The sequence below is a fragment of the Octodon degus genome, unplaced genomic scaffold, assembly GCF_000260255.1.
Source record: "Octodon degus isolate 3935 unplaced genomic scaffold, OctDeg1.0 scaffold00142, whole genome shotgun sequence".
NCBI classification, from domain to species: Eukaryota; Metazoa; Chordata; class Mammalia; order Rodentia; family Octodontidae; genus Octodon; species Octodon degus.
The window spans coordinates 4635046-4653634 of NW_004524718.1; the positions used below are offsets into that span (position 1 = coordinate 4635046).

Below are 18589 nucleotides of genomic sequence, written 5' to 3' on the forward strand. Positions count from 1 at the left end.
TCCTGAGTAGGTATAGTCCAGTGGCACATGTGATCTTTTTATAACTCAATCTCTCACATGTCACAGAGAATATCAATTCCAAGAAAGCAGAAGGGTATAGACTAGGGAAAAGAAAAGAACCTCAGGGGTCCTCTGTCCACTGACCTTCTGCCTTTTAAAAATTTGCTGAATTATTTGTTCAAATGAAATTTTACATGGAAACTCACTGCGTAACATCAAAACAGTCATTATACAAAGCTGTGCTTCGGGAAGGAAGGATAGGTACTAGCTTGTCCCAGTAGGTCGGCACTGCATTCCCACCCTCTAACCCAGCCCTGTCTGATGCATTGGCTCATTCTATTTTTGGATACTTGCAACTGGCTCAAAATATTTTCCTGTAAAAACAATATATTGTCCTTGTTCTTCCTTTCTTGATGAGAATATAAAAAAGATTAGACTACAGTGAAAATCTCTTAGGGGTAACTGTGCCAATACTTTACATACTATCTCATTTAATTCCATGCTTTTCTGAGCAAAGATAAATGGATAAATACAGCACTCTTAAGCCTTATAAAAGAAAGAAATTCTGTTGTTGGAAGCCAGATGAAACCAGAGGGTATTATTCTACTTGAAATAATTCAAATAAAGACAAATACCTCATGATTTCACTTATATGAGTAATGTAAGAAAACTGAACTCATGAAGCAGAATACAATGGTGGCAGCCTGGGACTACAGGGTGCGGAAATGTGGGGCTGGTCATGAGGGAAAGGTACAGTTAAATAGGAAGAATAAGTCCAGAGGTCCATTATACAGTGTGTGGTGACTACAGTTAGTAACAATGTACGTATTTGCAAATTGCAGGAATTAAAGTTTAAGTGCACACACCACAAAAAGTGTGTGAAATGTTAGTTTGGTTTATTCACTCCACAATGTTTACAGATAATAAATATCATGCTGTACATCATATATATATATATATATATATATATATATATATATATATATATATATACTTTATTCCCTGATTTTTTTAAAATATAGAAATGGGAGTAAATTTATGAGCATTAACATTGGTAGAGCCAAAACCCATCCATCCATCCATCCATACTTTTTATTCTAAAAGGCTATGTTATCATTCTCTTTTATTATGCTGTCTGACAAATGCCCCCTTCAAGATGATAAATCATGAAAACAGCCTTCTATTGCTCCTTCACCACTGTTCTCAGACTAAACATCTGCTGTTACTTTCATGTGATTTCAATAGGCTTTACTTTTTTTTGTGGTACCAGAGATTGAACTCAGGACCTTGTGTTTGCCAGGCAGGCACTCATGCCACTGAGCTATCTTTCCAATCCTATAGCCTTTACTGTTAACACTATTTATTTGGGTTTGTTATCATTGATTGTTGTTAAGTCATGAGGCCTGAAGCTCACCAGGTAATTCTAGACTGGCACTGGCCAAGGCAGAGACTAGAACACTGGCTCTTTCTTTGCTCCAGGCCATCCTATGCTCTGAAGGCAGTTTTGCTAGTTTGCTTTGTTGGTACTGACATGATGACAGGTTAGCTACATTAAATTTGCAATGACATAAATATCTTTGAGCATCATTGCTATAAGCTAGTGCTCCTACTTCTGTCCTTTGGGCAGCTAAGTTTAAGGAAACAGACATTGAAGTTCACATGTATCCCTATCAAATTGTATACTGTTAGTCTTGCTCCACTAGTGCAGGCTATCAAGGTACTCTGAATCCTACATTTATCATGCAACACATTAGCTGTCCATAACTTTGCAGCCTCTGCAGATTTGGTTAGCCTCTCTTCCTTGTCACTATCACAGTTACTGATTAAAATAAACAAGCCACCCAGCGAGCAAACAAAGCTTAGGAGCAGGGCTATGGCAAAGTCCTGCGGATGGGAGATAGCATGAAGAAATCACTTTACCAAGACTGTGTCTATAAAATAATAAAACACAATTCCGGAGTTGAATTGGAAAGACTAGGTTTTTTTCTCTGCAAAGCTTTATTAATAGATAAGCTTAAGGAAATTTAAGAGTTTTTGACTGTTACCATGAACTTGATTATAGACAGAACTGGATTCACATGGCAGAGTTGCTGGTTGGTTGATGTTCTCTCCATCACATCATTAAATGGGAAAGAAGATATTTCAAATAATTAAAGTCAATTACTGATATAATGTTCATTTTTATGACAAACTGCCGTTTTTTCTTCTAAATCATTAATGAAAAAATAATGACAATGAATTGAAATCTCTGGTTCTTATAAATTTAGCTTAACTTTCACTGATTTTTATAGATAAATCCTACCTGAAAAAAATGTTCTAAAAATTATTCTACCCATAGTACAAGTCATACATGAAAAAAGAAAATTCTGATCTTAAGAAGGTGAGAAAAGCTTTGGATAAAGTGGTATAGATTTAGAAGCAGGTAATGGTAAATATTAACAGTGTAAATCCACAGACATGTCAGTAGAGATAGGAAATGACTTCTTTTCCCTCTGAAAACATCTGATTTCATGAAAAACCCAAGAGAAACACAGAAGAGAAAATCAGAGGGCATTTGGTAGTGGAGCCTGTGGACAACAGTGGTGGACACCCCCAGGAGGTGTTGTCCAAAGGCCCAGGATGCCAGGAAGTACCTTCCATGAAGTCTCCTCAAAAAAGAGGTGGTTCCTGTCCCTGCACACTTTCACTACTGATTTGGCCCCAGGAAGATATTTTTACTGCTTCACCCATATCTTACCATAAATATTTTTTAAAATATAAAGTACATTTTCCATAGTGTAAGTATACTTATTAAAGTTCATGTACAAAATAATATAGCTTTATATAATATTTATGTAAAGTTTTTCCTCTGACACAAAAAAGAATGGGAGAAAAAGAAATCCTTTACTGCACTGCATGGGAGGACTGCCAAAGAAAAGCAAGGCCCCTTGGGGAAGAAGTGGGGAGTGTGCTAGCCCTAATAATAGCATATTCTATGGGGAGGAAGAATTTATTGGGCTGGAGTGGATGTGGAGCTTGTATGGGCTCTATAGTAGTGTAACAGGTGCTAATTGGGGAAGGCTTTGAACAAAAAAAAGAGGAAATTTGAGGTTATCCAGGGGAGAGAAGACAGAAGGCAGTCTGTGAGCTGCACCTCATTGGTCTTCGGTCCCCGCACCAAGTGGACTTACAACAGTGATGACCTTGTGGACATTTGAATGGGCGCAGACCCATCAGTTTTTCTGATTTTCTTAAATTGAAACTCAGAAATTGCATTGTTCTTTAGTTTTTTATTTGTGCCTACTCTGTCAGGTTTTATAACTGTCACATACAGTTGCCATCTTTTCTTGTGTTCTAAAACATACTGGAATTGTCTGTTCTATAGAGGTTTGAAAAAGCTTCCCTGTAAAATCATCAGATATTTCATAGGGTAATGTATAGCTTTATTTTTTTATTAAAATTTCTGCTTTGGAAGTTTTGGACTCTTCTGGTGTCATTTGCTTAAATTTTTTTTTTTGGGGGGGAAAGCAATCAATTTCATCAGATTTTTCAATTTTCAATTTATATTATGTAAAAACAGGCCAAATGTTGAAAATCTAACAGCTATACTAAAGAGTGAATCTGAACCTCAGAGGATTTTAAAATTCATGGAATTGCCTCTGTCTCTTTGACATAATATGAAACTTTTTTGTTTTCTTTATGTTTCTGGCGATCAAATTTAGGGCCTTGTGCACCCAGGCAAGAACTTTCCCAATGAGCTGCATTATTCTCAATCCATAAATAATGATTTGTCAGTCAAACTGATGAAGTACATCAAAAGCAGTTTCCTGGAACCAGCTTAAGTTCTGACACAGGTGAATAATCTCTAACTATCAGGAGAATCCTAGGATTTGACATTTCAGTACAAGTTCCATGTTAAATCAACAGGATGAATTTTAAATTGGTATCTGTTACAAAATAATTAAAACATAAGCTAAAGTTCCTAGATATCAAAAATCTAACTTATTTTGACTTTGTTTCTTGGGAAATGTTCACATGTTAGTTCAACAACTGGCCATGGTCCTCCCTGGTCATAACTTCCACCCATCTTCTCAGCATGGTGTATAAGGTGCATCTGAGCCTGGCCCTATTTATATCCCTACCCTTGACGCTTGCCTATCCCACTCGATTTTATTTCTGGCACACCTGTACTATTCCACTATATTGATCATGTATAGCACATGAGGGATAGCAGTGTGCACTGCCTGGACTGGACTCCCACTTTTGACATTTGCTAGCTATGTAAACTAGTTACTTCAGTCCTCCTGGTGTCTTTAACTAGAACATCTTTGAGTACTGTGTGGATAAAGTGAGATAATACATATAAAGTACTTAGAACTGGAGCCAGAAAAACAATAATATGCAATCCAAACTCAAGTATCATGATTGCTGCCTTAAATTTTAATTCTGTCTCTTCATACCCCAGCCCATCCACATACTAATGGGACCATGCTTGCTCCCATTTGCATTGTGTCTGTGACTGCTCAGTGAATGATGCTTGTGTTGCACAGAGTTTCCCAGCGTCACTCTCAGCATCAGAGTCAACAACACACTACCAAAACACTGTAACACACTACAGACTTGCACCATTAGTCCTCTTTAATTTTATGAAAAGCACAAAGACTGAAGCAGCACATTTTCATAAAACCCACCCTTTGAAATTTTTGTCAGCACTATAATTATGGAATAGCACCCACTTTTATAAAAGTTCGTGCTATCATATTTTTTATTATTGACAATATCTGAAAATTTGAGAAACCTCTTCAAGGCAGTTTACTGTAATCACTGCTAAAATATTTTTAGCTTTCAAAGCTTCCTTGTGCAACTAAACTGCTTCTACTAAATATATTATTATGAATAGTGCATATCTGTTTATTCAATATAAAAACAGTATAACTTAACTTTCAATATTTCACATTTCAAGATGGGCCATCAGTGGAAAATTTTAATTAATCAATATTTAAGAGACTGGTTGAAAAAGTTCATGCAGGTATTCATAGGACTCATAATCAGGGTCTTTCATAAGCAAAAGTTCAATGTCCAAAGGGTCAGAGAAAACTCAAATTGAAGATCTGCAAGCCTCATTATATCTCTCTGTGTCTGTAAATATTTGAAGAGACAGGGTCAGGTAGGTGGGGCACAGATAAGGTTGTTGTCAGGGACCTAGTGTTGGGTGGTTAGATCATTCTATGTAGCATGTTGCTGAGTGGCTGGTACGCATGGAACAGAGTTCAGTCACCTGGCAAGGGGTTAGCAAGATTTAGAAATGGTGACAGGCTCACAGGCATTAGTGTTTAGGACAGAGTTCAGGTGTTGGTGGTATCTGGAAATACACAAAGAAAATGAAATCATTCCCTTCCCAGGGAAAGCCCATAAACCCTAGTTTCAAGAGTTGTAAAACTATTTGCAGATCCTTTCCCATTATAAGGGGATCCCAATAATTTCTGCCTACATCAGGACTAGAGATAAAGAGCAGTAATGACAAATACATGGTAGGACAAGTAAGGGTTGCATTCATTCAACCAGTAAAGATGTGCATTAGAATGCTCTCAGGTAGGAATACGGATGAACAAAATTTTCCTCAGGAACTTAAATGTCTAGTGAGTTTTAAATCCAAATTTTGTTTTACACAGGGTATGCAATCATTGTGTCTGTTATTTGACACTAATTAAATTGCATTTACTTGAAGCTTATTTCAGACTTGCCATACAACTTGAAATACATATCATGACAACTTCATTTAGAAGAGGGACATACAACAAATGACAGCTCCCCTATACACACCTCTCCACACAGTTGTATAAAAGCATTCTGAGGTTTCTCTCATGGTTCAGAGAAGATATACCTGGCTCTAATGCATGCAGTTCTGCCATGGAAACATAATGTAGACACTATACAGCTAAGGCTTACAGCCAAAGTTGCTATATAAACAGAAATAGAGATTGCTGATAGATATATCAGATAAAATACTGTGGATTTATTTTTAAACAGATTTGTCACACAGACCATGGAAAGCTCTGCCAAAGAAACGCACTAAGCCTCAGGGCTTGTGCATCTGTGTTTGAGAAAACAGACATTAGACCAAAGAATATTTTCTTCCTTGGTCAGTTGGAGGACTATATCTCACACTGTGTTCGTATTACACATTGGCACTACCTTTATGCTGCACGATGACTCTGGGTTTGGAAATGCCAATGTTGACAGCATTATTAAAACACCCATATGGGTATTGCTGGAAAAATAGACATGGGACAATAGTGCCTGCTACTCATGAAAAATGACAGTGGTCTTTGGGATTGTGGATGTTGGAGTCTGTGCCTGGTGACAAGGCACAGGAAGTTGCCTTTCTTAATGGCTCTGAAATGACTACAATTCTTTCTCATATAGAGTTTAAAAGTTTAGTCTTAAATTGAATCAGTTCTAATAAAATAGCCCACTGATTTCAACCTACACTGTAGAGAAAACCATCCATCACAGGTGTTTCCTGAGGAGTTATTTTTTTCCTAGGGAAAAGGTTCTGGGTGATGGAGGGGTGCTAGGCCCCTGGATATGGATGACTATAGCAGACAGAGGCTGGCTGGGTCAATCCAAGCCAGCAGGGACTTCTGCACAGCTGAGTCCAGTTAGCCTCCAGCCAAAGGCAGCCAAGCAGGCATGCTCACAAGGAACAGCTTTCTTCCAGCACCACAAACAAAATATAATACAGCAGTTTCTTTCCTGTTTACACCATAACATGAGCCTTGGTTTGAGATACTGAACCACAGTGACATGGGGACATTATGTAAACGAGACAGACTGTTGTCCCAGAAAAGCTAGGATCCAGGGTAGAAGGCTAGAAATAGTCTATCATTGCCATGTGTGAAATGGGACTATTCATGGGTGGTCCCAGTCCTTCTATTTACTAATTAGCTGAGACAACAACATAGTCATTCATGCTGCCAGTTTCTTCATAGGGATGAGTCATTCAGTTACTGTGTAAACCCAGCCATCTCCCAGATTCTGCCTGGCATGTAGTTTCATGGCTCGCAATGCATCTGGCTTGCATTTTATTACATTTCACAAGGTAAGTTCATGCTCTAGCAATGATAAAATAGTTGGGCTTTTTCAAGGTCTTGGGATAGAATCATGAATGGCCAGACACACTGTAAAGGGAGTGAAAGTCTTTGAGATCTCACTGCACAGTAGCCTAAGCTATACAGTGGTGAGTGCACATCCCCGGGATCTTCCTTGGGCACAAGCAGGAGGGATCTTGAGAAATGGTGCCACAGGAAGGCAGCTTAGACACTTTGCTGTCACCCAGCCTCAGAACTTTTCCCTTGACAGAACAGTACTGCTGTGTGACTACCACCACTTCACTGCCCGCATAGGATGTGCTGTGCTCCAAGACCTCACTGTGTTAGCAATGAGTCAATGCTAATGTTGATAACATTGAATTAAAAATGTTAGAACTGAATGGGGTGAGAAGGACCCCATTGCCACAGCATCTCTGAATGGTCCATCTATGCTTTTTTTTTTTTTTTTTTTTTTTTGATCCTTTTGAGACAGGTACTCACTGTGCAGTTCAGACTGGCTTTGAGCTCACTTTGTAGCCCATGCTGGTCTCAAACTCACAATGATCCTACTGCCACTGTCTCCTGATTGCTGGGATTGCTGGTGTGAACCACCACACCCAGCTGTCCCTTCTATTCTTTTGCCACTCCTGCCACAATTTGATTATCTTTCTCTTAATCTATTGCAATCACTTTCCTGAATGCTTATATCTCTTTAATTAATTTTATACTATTAATTGCATTATTTCCAAATTGAGACTCTAATATTACTATTAGGACGTAAAACCCTTTAAAAACCTAAGAGGCTCACAAATTGACTTATGTTAACCTTTTCTTACCCTGTATAAACTATGAACTTCTAAAGTTGGAAGCATACATTTAAAATTCCTCTTTGTATGCATAACAAATAAAAACTCACTAAAAGTTTGCTTTGTGTCCTTATCTGCAAAAGACCATAGTTATCTTTCTCGCTAACATCTCCTTGATTCACCTGACCTGTTGCTATTGCAGATGTCAATGTCAAGACCAGTTCACGATATCAGGATGACAAAGATTGTTGATATCAATGGACACAGTCCATGGCACAGAAAAGATTTCCTCTTGCTCTGGATGATGGTCAAGATCTCAGCAATCCAAAGTTCTGGGGCTTTTCTTATTCTCATGACAAGACGAAGTCTCAAATTTTTTAATTTTTGAAAATGTGTAGCAAGGACACTGTTTGCTGTTTGTGGACTGCATCTATGGCTGAAAACCCAGTCTGTCAGGACACAGGAGCTTCACCTGTAATGAGGTAGGTGTGAGGATTCATTGTGACACTAGCTGGAGCAGAGTAAGATACACATGAGGGATTAGTGCAGCCCAGTTCTCGGTGTAGCTATGAATGATTGACGTGTAAACCACTGAGGAGGGACGACCCAACCTAGAATTTGGTGGCACTAACCATGAGACTTGTAGCCTGGATGAAATAAAAAGGTTAAGGAGAAACTCTTCCCCTGTGCTTCTTCAGAGGAGCTCCAGGCTTCGCCATTCCATTTGGATGTCATCTTTAGTTCCTTCTATCACAGACATTGCAGCCTTCCAGTGCAGATCCTTTGGCTTTCAACGAATTTGCACCAGATCTGGCAGGAAGCTCCAGCTCTTTCACTTCCCGTGGTGTCCTCTGGTTGAGCCAGATATAGAAAGCCTTTGCATTTTTCCACCCCTGATTCTCCAAGAAGCTACTGTAAGACTACTTGGTAAAAATTCTCTCTCTCTCTCTCTCTCTCTCTCTCTCTCTCTCTCTCTCTCTCTCTCTCTCTCTGTCTCTCTTTCATTATTCCTCTAGTGAGTCTTGATATATTAAGCTTTTAAAAAACGTAGTTTTATTTCCATCTGTTATTTCCTACTTGTTACCAATAAGAACAGTAGAATCTGCTTTTAAATAAGTATTGTTTAATTTACATAAGACTATAAAGAATGTTCAAAGACATACAGAGAACATTATTTTGGGAATCTTGGTTCCTATGAAATATGTCAACTCATTCTTGATATGTTTCTTCCCTTGACTGATATATAATGATACATCTTTTACACAATTAATCAGTAGAAAGTTAAAATGGTAGATATGCATTTGGTCTGCAGGCCGTGCCTATTAGGCATGCCTATATAAATATACATATGCATATATTATCATATATGGACATATATCCACAAAGCTACATACATCATACATAAATGCAATATATCAACACTATACATGACATCACAAACACAAATAATGTTTCATCATATACTTGGCATTTTTGGCTGGCCAACTATAACTTTGAGAAGGACTATTATTCTTTGTATATGTCATATATTTCCTCTTTCCTCTTTTTCTTTCCAAATACTACTCAATCTTTAGGGTCCAGCAAACCTTTCTTTTTCTATTAAGACTGACAATTTCTAGGCCATCATTTGACACACATCTATAGACTTAATTTTACTTCCCAGGGGAAACTTTATAAATTTAGCATCCATGTGCCATGCACCTTGGCCAGATTAATTCTCTGCCATTCCCAATCTAGGTACCCAATAAATATTTTCTGAATGTTGAATGCATAAATTAGAAGCACTCATTGTCTGGCATGGAGCCCTGAACATAGTGTAAATTCAGAAAATAAATACACCATTCACCATGTCCCCTCATATCTTCACCTGCACTTGGTTGTACATATTTCTTCAACTCAACAGCTATTCCTGCTGTTACCAGTTTTTTAACATCTTAACTATGCATTCCATCCCCTGCTGAAATGAACTTCCTTCATGAAGCTCTCTGATTCACTACAGAGTGGTCTCCCTTTATTGCTACTCTATAAAGTTCAGGCCACTTCATGTACCATACCTGATATTATAATTCTTGATGTATATGCCTGATTTCTTAACTTATGATATAGCTCTTGAGAGAAGAATCATAGCCCTAAAGTTCAAGATACGGAAATAGAAAACTTTAAAAAAGTCTGGATGGAACTTGTGGCATTGACTATTCCATTCTACTTTGATTTCTTTTGTTCAAAGCTTCTTGACCATGTATCTTCCTCACACTAACTCTAAACCTTGTAGTTCTACAGTCTTTCACTAATTCTAGAAGTTCCTACTGTCTCTGCTAAACTGACTTCTCCAGAGCAGGGGACTGTCTACTTCTGCCTTAGATTGTGCAGCTCAAGGGGAGGCTCAGTTTTGGACTGTTTGATGTAGTAAAGATGTAAGCTTAATTTATAACAGACTCAATTAGACCTTTATGCACATTTCTCACTAGCAGTATTCTAGGAGCAGCAATTCTGATTCAGCCAGTTGATAGATTAATCTGGTAAAGCTCCCTTGAAAAATGAAGCATTTTTGATTATTCTTGATTTTGGAATAGAAAGCTCTCCATGACTCTGTAACCTACTTTGGTAAGAAGATACAGAGCTTCATATTAAGGATGAAAGACAAAGGGAAAATATTATGGGCTGGGAGTTTGATCCCTGGGCCCGCCGTGCCTGCCCCGCCCCCAAGGTGTGCTGAGATGGCGATTGAGACTGAGCATGGTGGCGCACACCTGTAATCCCAGTACTTGGGAGGCTGTAAACAAGAGGATCACTACAAGTCCAATCTACACAGTGAGACCCTGTACACCCTGTCCTAAATACAAAAATACAAAAATAAAATAAAATAAAGGGAAAATATCTATTGTAATACTTCAGTTAAGACAATGATGACACTATTCAATATTTAGTTCTCTTTAAATTTTTTACAGGGTAATTAGACTAAATTAAAAAAAAACATCCTCTTGGGCATACTATAATTCTAATTGCTCATCTGCTCATGCAAGATAAACTCTGCTCAAGAGCTCAAGAGCAGTCTTTCCCAGATACACAGTTCTGTCATTTGTAATTCCTCTGTGACTTTTCCCCAGGAGAGGCCTTTGTGATCACTTAATGCTGCTACCTCTGCCAGTGACCAAGCTGAATTCAAGTAAATGGCTTATGAAACAATAGTAGTGAAAGTAAAAATAAAATGATTTGATCCAGACTTGGCATAAAAAGAAACACATGGCCCAGGCATGTCATCTGAGATCATGATTTGTGTCTTATCATGTGTTAAGTTTGGTTGAACTATCAGATAAGTAGCCAGAACTGGCAAATGAGCACACACACACACAAACACACACACATGAAAGCATGCGCACACATGCTTGAACATGCTTGTTTATGCCCGCTTATGTGAATACCGTGTCTTGTCCTTAATCTCTGGCCATTTTAAGGAACTATTCTAGAGCACCAACATAGTCCAATAAAATTTTGGTTAGCTCCACAAGAGCAGAAAAAAGGATGCAATTTTTTTTTCTTTTCTGAATTACTTTCAATGTACTGGTAAGATATGTGATTTGTGTTTATTATAAACCATTTTCTTATATTTTACTTTTTTGCAATAAACCAAAAAAATCAAGCAAAAACTAGTAAGAAGCAAAACAAAAAAACCCAAACAAATATTAAAGCAAGTTAATGAAAGAAATGGAATCACTTTCTTGTGAAGATGCCTGCATTTCTATGTTCATGGCAATGTTACTTATAATAGTTAAGACACGAAACAACCTAGGTGTCTACCAACAGCTAAGAGGATAGAAACTAGGTGTCCATCAATAGATGAGTTGAAAAGTAACTACACGGATGAACTACTCTTCACCCTACAGAAGAGGTCCTGCCATTTGTCCCAACACAAGCAGGCCTAGAGTCAGTGAGGGAATGTGAAATCAACTACGCAGAGAAAGAAAACGTAATTTATTTCTATGTGGAATCTAAAACAAAGTCCATATCTTTTGTCATTTATTTCCAGTTTCAATGCACTGTGGTCAGATAATGTGCATGGGATAATTTCTGTTTTCTTGCATATACTTAGGCATGACCTATGGACCAGTATGTGGTCTATTTTAGAAAATGACCCATGTGCAGCTGAGAAAAATGTGTATTCAGCTGTGTTTGGGTAGAACACTCTGTATATGTCCACAAAGTCCATTAGTTTCAAGCTCTGGTTCAGTTCTGTTATTTCTTTGCTAAATTTTTGTCTGGTTGACCTATCTTTTGGAGATAAGGGTGTGTTAAGGTCTCCTGTTAAAATTGTGCTATTGGATATTAGATTTTTCATGTCCATTAAGACTTGCTTTATATAGTTGGGTGCTCCTGTGTTTGGTGGATACACATTTATGAGTGTTACCTCTTCCTCTGGAATTTTTCCCCTAACCATTATATTGTGGCCTTCTTTATTTCACTTCAAAATAGGATAGATATACAGCTACTTTCTCTTAATTCAATGAGAAGAAAGATTTGTACTAATAATGTTTAGACAAGATATCATGTCTGCATCTTGTACTATGAATAACTACTACACAGACAACAATATACAATGTATTAATTATTGTAACTCTCCTACTAACTTGTTTAGTAACTCTCTCATTGCTATATCCTTCTCAATAAAATTAATAAAAAAGAAAAAAAATAAAAATAAAACAAAGTCCAATGCAGAGAGAAATAACAGGAGTAGTTGGCAGTGAGGTGGTGTGAAACTGGACAGAAACTTAGGTCAAAAAATACCAAGTAGCAGAGGTGTAGGATGAACAAGCCCAGTGAGCTGAGGCACAGCATCAGGGCTATAGTTAATAGAAGTTTATCGTATTTATGATTTTGCTAGGTGAGTGGATTATGGTTGCTCTTGCCCAGGGGAGGTGCAGCTATATGAGATGATGACGATGTTAATTTATTCCCTCATAATATATCATTATTTTACTATATACATGTATTTTACATCATATGGGTGTATCTTAAATATGTCACAGAGTTAATCTTTTTAGAAAAACTGCTAATGATACACATTTTTCTGTATGCTTTTTATGAAGTTAAACTTCTGCTAAGATGTTAAAGTTATTTTAAAAATACTCTTTGTAGGTTTTGGGGGCCTACAATGTAATTTTAGGCGTAATCTCAGGACACATTATAAAATTTCCTTCAAGATTCTTATGCCTTTCTTGCCATTTCACGGGTCTTTAAAATTCCTCCAGCCCTGCCCTGTGGAGTGAGAGTCACCTTAGTTAAGATAGCCATGATGAAGCCACCAGGACTTTGGAACAGCAGAGAATCTCAGCTGTAGTTCTTTGGCTCAGAACCAAGGTCTAAAACAAGCCATGGAAAGAGCCACTGCAGCGGTGTCTGCAGCGCTGTCCATGTCGGACTTGCATAATGCTGACATTACACAGCAGAGAGACCCAGACGTATTTCAAACAATTCTGACTTCTTCCCTATAAGAATTGTTGAATTGCTTTAAGAGATGCAATAACACATTTTACTACTTTTGTTTTCTATATTACTCTGTGGCTCCTCAGTAGCTCAAGTTTGGCTGGAGGTCAGGGAGGACATCTTAATACTTAGTGCTCTTAAAATGTGTTTTCCAGTATTGGTTGGGTGGTGAACAAAGGAGTCAGCTACTCCAGATGCAAAGACTAGATACCATATCATAGCATGGGCCTGTCCTCACCGATGCTCAGGAAAGCAGGAAAACCAAAGATATATATATATATATATATATATATCCCTTTCATTATTCTTCCTTGATTTTGTAGTTTCTTCTATGTAAGTTTGAAAATATTGTGAACTCCCTACCAGAAGAAGGGTATAAAAAAGCAAGGAAAATTAGAGATGACTAAAGAATCTCATGGCTTCTGAGATTCTGGGTACCTCATTTGGCTATTTCAGGTGTCTCTTCCCTCAGACTCAGCCAAACGGTGATCACTCAGAGAGGGAGAGGTGAAAATCACTTGAAGCTTGCAATTTTCTCTCTCAGAAAACATGATTAAGTGGACTGAGTTCTAAGCTTGGGGAAAAGACTGTGATATGCTTAGTCACCAATGAGGTGAATGATCAGTAGATTAATAACTCTTCAGTGTCATTTCTAAAGCTTTCCCAAACCTTTCTAAGGATCTGGTTGCTTTCAACAAAAATGCCCTCATTATGCTACCCAGCATTTATTTTGGATGTGAAAACACTGGACGCTAGAGCTGACTACTCTATTCTTCCTAAAATGTGCACAGAAGTCCTCTTTTTTATGACTTTAAAGCTGAGATATTTCCCACTTGCTACTACTTAAAACTTTCATTGTTTAATGAAATAATGCAAAAATTTGTTTTAACCAAGTTCAGTGTTTTTCTCATAACACTGGGGCAGGAATAGCAAAGCAGAACTCACCCTCTCTCCCAACAAAAGCATTGCTTGAGCCCGCCAGTGCCAAGGTTAACAACAGCTGCCAAAGACCCATCGCTGTAGGACCTGCAATTACAAAAAGAATAAGATGAAGCCAAGCAATGCAAATCAGATCATAAACAAGACACAGTCTTTAAAGACTGGTGGAATCACGAGTGTACTAGTGCGCCAGTCCTAGAAAGAATCCTACTAAGTTGTTCATTCCCCAGAGTTTTATACAGTTGTACTTTTTATGAGCACAAACAGTAAGTTGTAGTAAATTCTACTTCCTGTGGGTACTTTGCTCAGGAAATAGCATGGACACTAGAGGTTTTCATATTCTGGCCTGGTTGGCAGCCAGAGAATCGCCTCGCAGCAAATGACCCCCTCACACAACTTCAACAACAGAAACAATATGACTTGTTTTAATTTGATCTGAAAATAGAAAGAAATGGGTCAGTGGTATCACCAAACATGGTGCTTTGAGCTAGGAAGACCCTAAAAGGAAGAAAATAGAATAATAGTAATGTGTCTTAATCTGTCTCCCAGGGATCCAATGAGTGCCGATAACACAGGCAATACCGTGCTATGAGCTTTGTGAAGGAGAGTAAGGGAAGGGAAGCAGAGAGAGATGAGAAGCATAAATCACTCACTCACTCACTCCATCAATCAATCATCCAGTCAGTCAGTCAGTCAGTCAGTCAGTCAGTCAGTCACTGGGGCTCTTTAGGTTTTTAAAAATTTGTATTTCATGAGGACTATGGGCTGTGAAAGTTCTCATAGATGGTATCTGATGTGAACTCCTCAGATACCAAGAGGGATTAGTTTTGGCCTTGTTATGGTATTTTAAGCGTTGTCAAACATTGAGGCTTCCCCTTGGTCAGTGCACACCTTTCTCTAGAGGAAGTCAGTGTCTCTGGAAAGCATAAGCCTTGGCACTTGTGTCCCAGAATCTCGTAGAGTAAAATTTGGCTTGACTGAAAATGAATTTGTGCTGCCCTTGTCGAGCTGTTGCAGCACCTGATAGCCAACGCCAAAGCGTAGTTGCAGCATTTCCATAAAACTTCACTATTTACAAGGCATCCAGATATACTCAAACATCCTACCACCCTCCAGGGCTTCTATTGGCCTTACTGTTATTAGCAAACATGACAAATAAACTAGTCCTTTGTGTATTGTAAGTAGGTTGCAATACTGACCAAAAAAGTTTTCATGGGCTTATAGTTATGGTCCTCTGACAGTGGCTGTGTAATTCTGAAGAGGTATAACATATTTAATGTTTTATACTTGAATTTTTAGATAGCAGATAGTATATCAATATTTTGTTCCATTTAATTTTCTATTCTTAAAATAATCTTACTAAAAACAACTTATCTCTGTAAGAAGAAAATATCATTTTGTATCTGAATACTCATGCAAATGCCCCCATGTATGAGATCCCCTAAAATACTGGTGGAAATAAAGTGTGAAAGTGCACATGAATTCACATTGTCAACTGGGGGATTTCAATAAATCTGAAATGAAGTTATTACTACATCTATGTTTCTAATTCTTAACCTGGAAGACCTGGACCAATGGCCTAGCATAATTATCTACTTTGCTAATGTGCACCCCGGAGCTTTTTTCTTGTGCCCTTTATTAAGTTAGAAGCTTCAGTGGAAATACATAGAAGACTAAAACAAGTTCTGTTTCAAGCAGACGAGTCTTTCAGTGGAGCATACACTATCTTCATATGGGGCTCTAGCAGGGCATCTCCAGTTCTTAGTCTTGTTTTGCTTCCCAACTGAATAAAGATAAGAAAATGTTTGCTTTGCACAAGAGAGTTCTTTTGTTAGTTGAGCAGTCACCTTTTCAGATTTCTCAAAGAAGCCTAGCAGGTGCCAGTGAAAAGTGGGTAGTTCTTCTGAAGAAGAAAAGTGGGTGAACCTCTCAAATCCCAAAGTTTTGAAAGTTGTTGCCTGCAAATGAGCTATAATTCTCTCAAACAAAGAACTGAAAATTCTTCCACAAGCCAAGCATACCTCAGCAGAGCACATTCTGTCTCACAAAGCAAGCAAACTAGAACAAAATTAGTAAAAAAATCAGTTTGCACATTTCCACAGCAGAAAATTTAAAACATTATTCAAAATCACCTTTCTCTCAAATGAATGAGACAGTACACAGCCACCTGGACTACTGCAGCACTGCATAAAAATGCAACTGAGGATAGATCAGGAAGAGGATAAAGAAATGTAGTTGGGGTCACTGGGAGCTAATTTCTTTCTTCTAATCTAATCTCTCTTTTCCTTCCACTGATGTTGGCCCAGTGGGTATGACTCCAAAAGAAGCTCCCTTTATATTTCCTTGGAGAATTGTCTCCTAGTGCCATCCTATGACCAGGCTAAAAGATATTCTATTCAATTTCATTGTATATTTTCTCCATCAGCTTTAGTGAACCACACATGGTAGCTTCTGAATGAGAAATCCTTCTTACTAAGTTATAGATAAAATAGAATGCCCTTACAGGAGGACAGAGTGTATGCACACGTGTGGAAGTTTGATATCACCATACAAACGAGGTATCAGATGTGAGAAAGAGATTCTCCTTCTCTCAGCTCTTTTTTCCCAAATAACCAAACTCCACACATATTCATTAACCAGAAGGTGTATGAGTCCACATGAAGTACTGCCATATAAGAGGCGACTTTCAATCTAAGTAGAGACAGTCACTGTTCAGAGTAATCTACTAGAGTCCACCATATCCTCCTGCATTTTTAGACTGGCAATATTTTCCTAAGGAATGTCCTTCTCTAAATGTCTTATGATATTTGCCCTGTTTTTAGCTACAACCTCTTGGCAAGCTTTTTAGCAGAACGGAACAAAAGGCTTTCTCTCCTTGAATAATGAAACTCACACATTTTCATTTTCAATGCCTGAGGCATATTGCATGTTTCCCCATTTCTCAAGAGCTAGTTTAAAACCAGTGTAATCCACTTGGCATGAGTTTTAATTTTGTAGATTACCCAATAGAGGAGGCCTTCAAACTACATAATTACAATCTATGCTATACTGAGTTTCATTCCATGGTTATAAAACAGACCATAAACACATGAGCAGAGATGGAACTTAGATGTGGCAGTTTTTTTCATTATGACATAACCAATTCCAAGCAAAGAAAGAAATTGGCTCAATTCTTTCAAATTTAAGATTAATAAGCATTTCTCAAACTATTAGTTGATGACAGAATTGCTCAAAGCACTATGGAAATGAATAAAGAAATCAAAATTGTGGATCTTGACCTTAAGAATTAGACAGCACAAGTGACTTGAAACTGAAAAAACAAACATATCTAAAAATGGAAAGTGAAAGCAGGGGATAATAACCTATTGAATAAAGATAGAGCTAAATGACAGACAAAATTTTTTTTGAGACATGTACACACATTTATTATAGACATATTCCAAAACTAAGATGTATAGTATAGAATACCTTTTCTTATTTTAGTACATGATTTCTCTAATTTCCCCACATTCAAATTGATAAGGACTTTGGCAATATCTACACTGAATCCTACTCTTGCAGAAAATTTATTTCTAAGTCAGTAAGTCATAAAGCCAGGATAAAGGATTATGTATGATCCATGAAAACCATTGTGTTCCTGAAGCACAAATCATAGAACTATTGAAATTACCAGCTGGACAAAACTATGAAGATAAACCAGTCAATTGATAGATGAAGTCTTGTACAGCTTATTGTTGGATTTTGCTTCCTAATCCACTCTGCCAGTCTATTTCCTCTAATTGGTGAATTGAGTCCATTTGTACTAATGGTTATAATTAAGGTGTACTGACTTATGTTTGACAAGTTATTGACCTGCTGCTATATATGTCTTTTTCTCCTGTGTTTAATTGTTTTCCCTATTTGGTGGGTTCTTTCCATTCTCATTCATGGAGTTGTGGCCATTTTGATCCCTCTCTAGAATATCCTTTAGTAGTCTGTTTAGGGTTAGCTTTGTCATCATGAAATTCTTTAGTTGTTCTTTGTCATGGAAGTACATCACTTCTCCATTCAACTTGAAAGAGAGTTTTGCAGGGTACATCAGTCTCGGTTGGAATTTATTTTTTGCAAGACTTGTAGTATTTAGCTCCATGCTCTTCTTGACTTGAAGGTTTGTGAAGAGAAGTCTGCCATTATTCGGATAGGTTTTTCTTTAAATGTGATATATTTCTTTTCTCTAGCAGATTTTAGTATACTATTCTTTTGCTGAATTTCTGGGATGTTGACTATTATATGTCTCGGTGTTTTTTTTTTTTT

The 18589-nt window shown here is 37.6% G+C and overlaps 1 protein-coding gene across 4 annotated transcripts in view; it reads right to left on the reverse strand.

Annotated features, from left to right (window-relative positions):
• The window catches only part of Ghr (growth hormone receptor), a 283568-nt gene that overhangs the window by 149023 nt on the left and 115956 nt on the right, over window positions 1–18589 (reverse strand). For all 4 annotated transcript variants that reach the window (XM_023701879.1, XM_023701878.1, XM_023701876.1 and 1 more), the window contains exon 2: window positions 14303–14383. In XM_023701879.1, the coding sequence (XP_023557647.1) occupies window positions 14303–14372 (70 nt within the window). In that variant the 5' untranslated portion in view covers window positions 14373–14383. The remainder of the gene's footprint in view (window positions 1–14302; window positions 14384–18589) is intronic.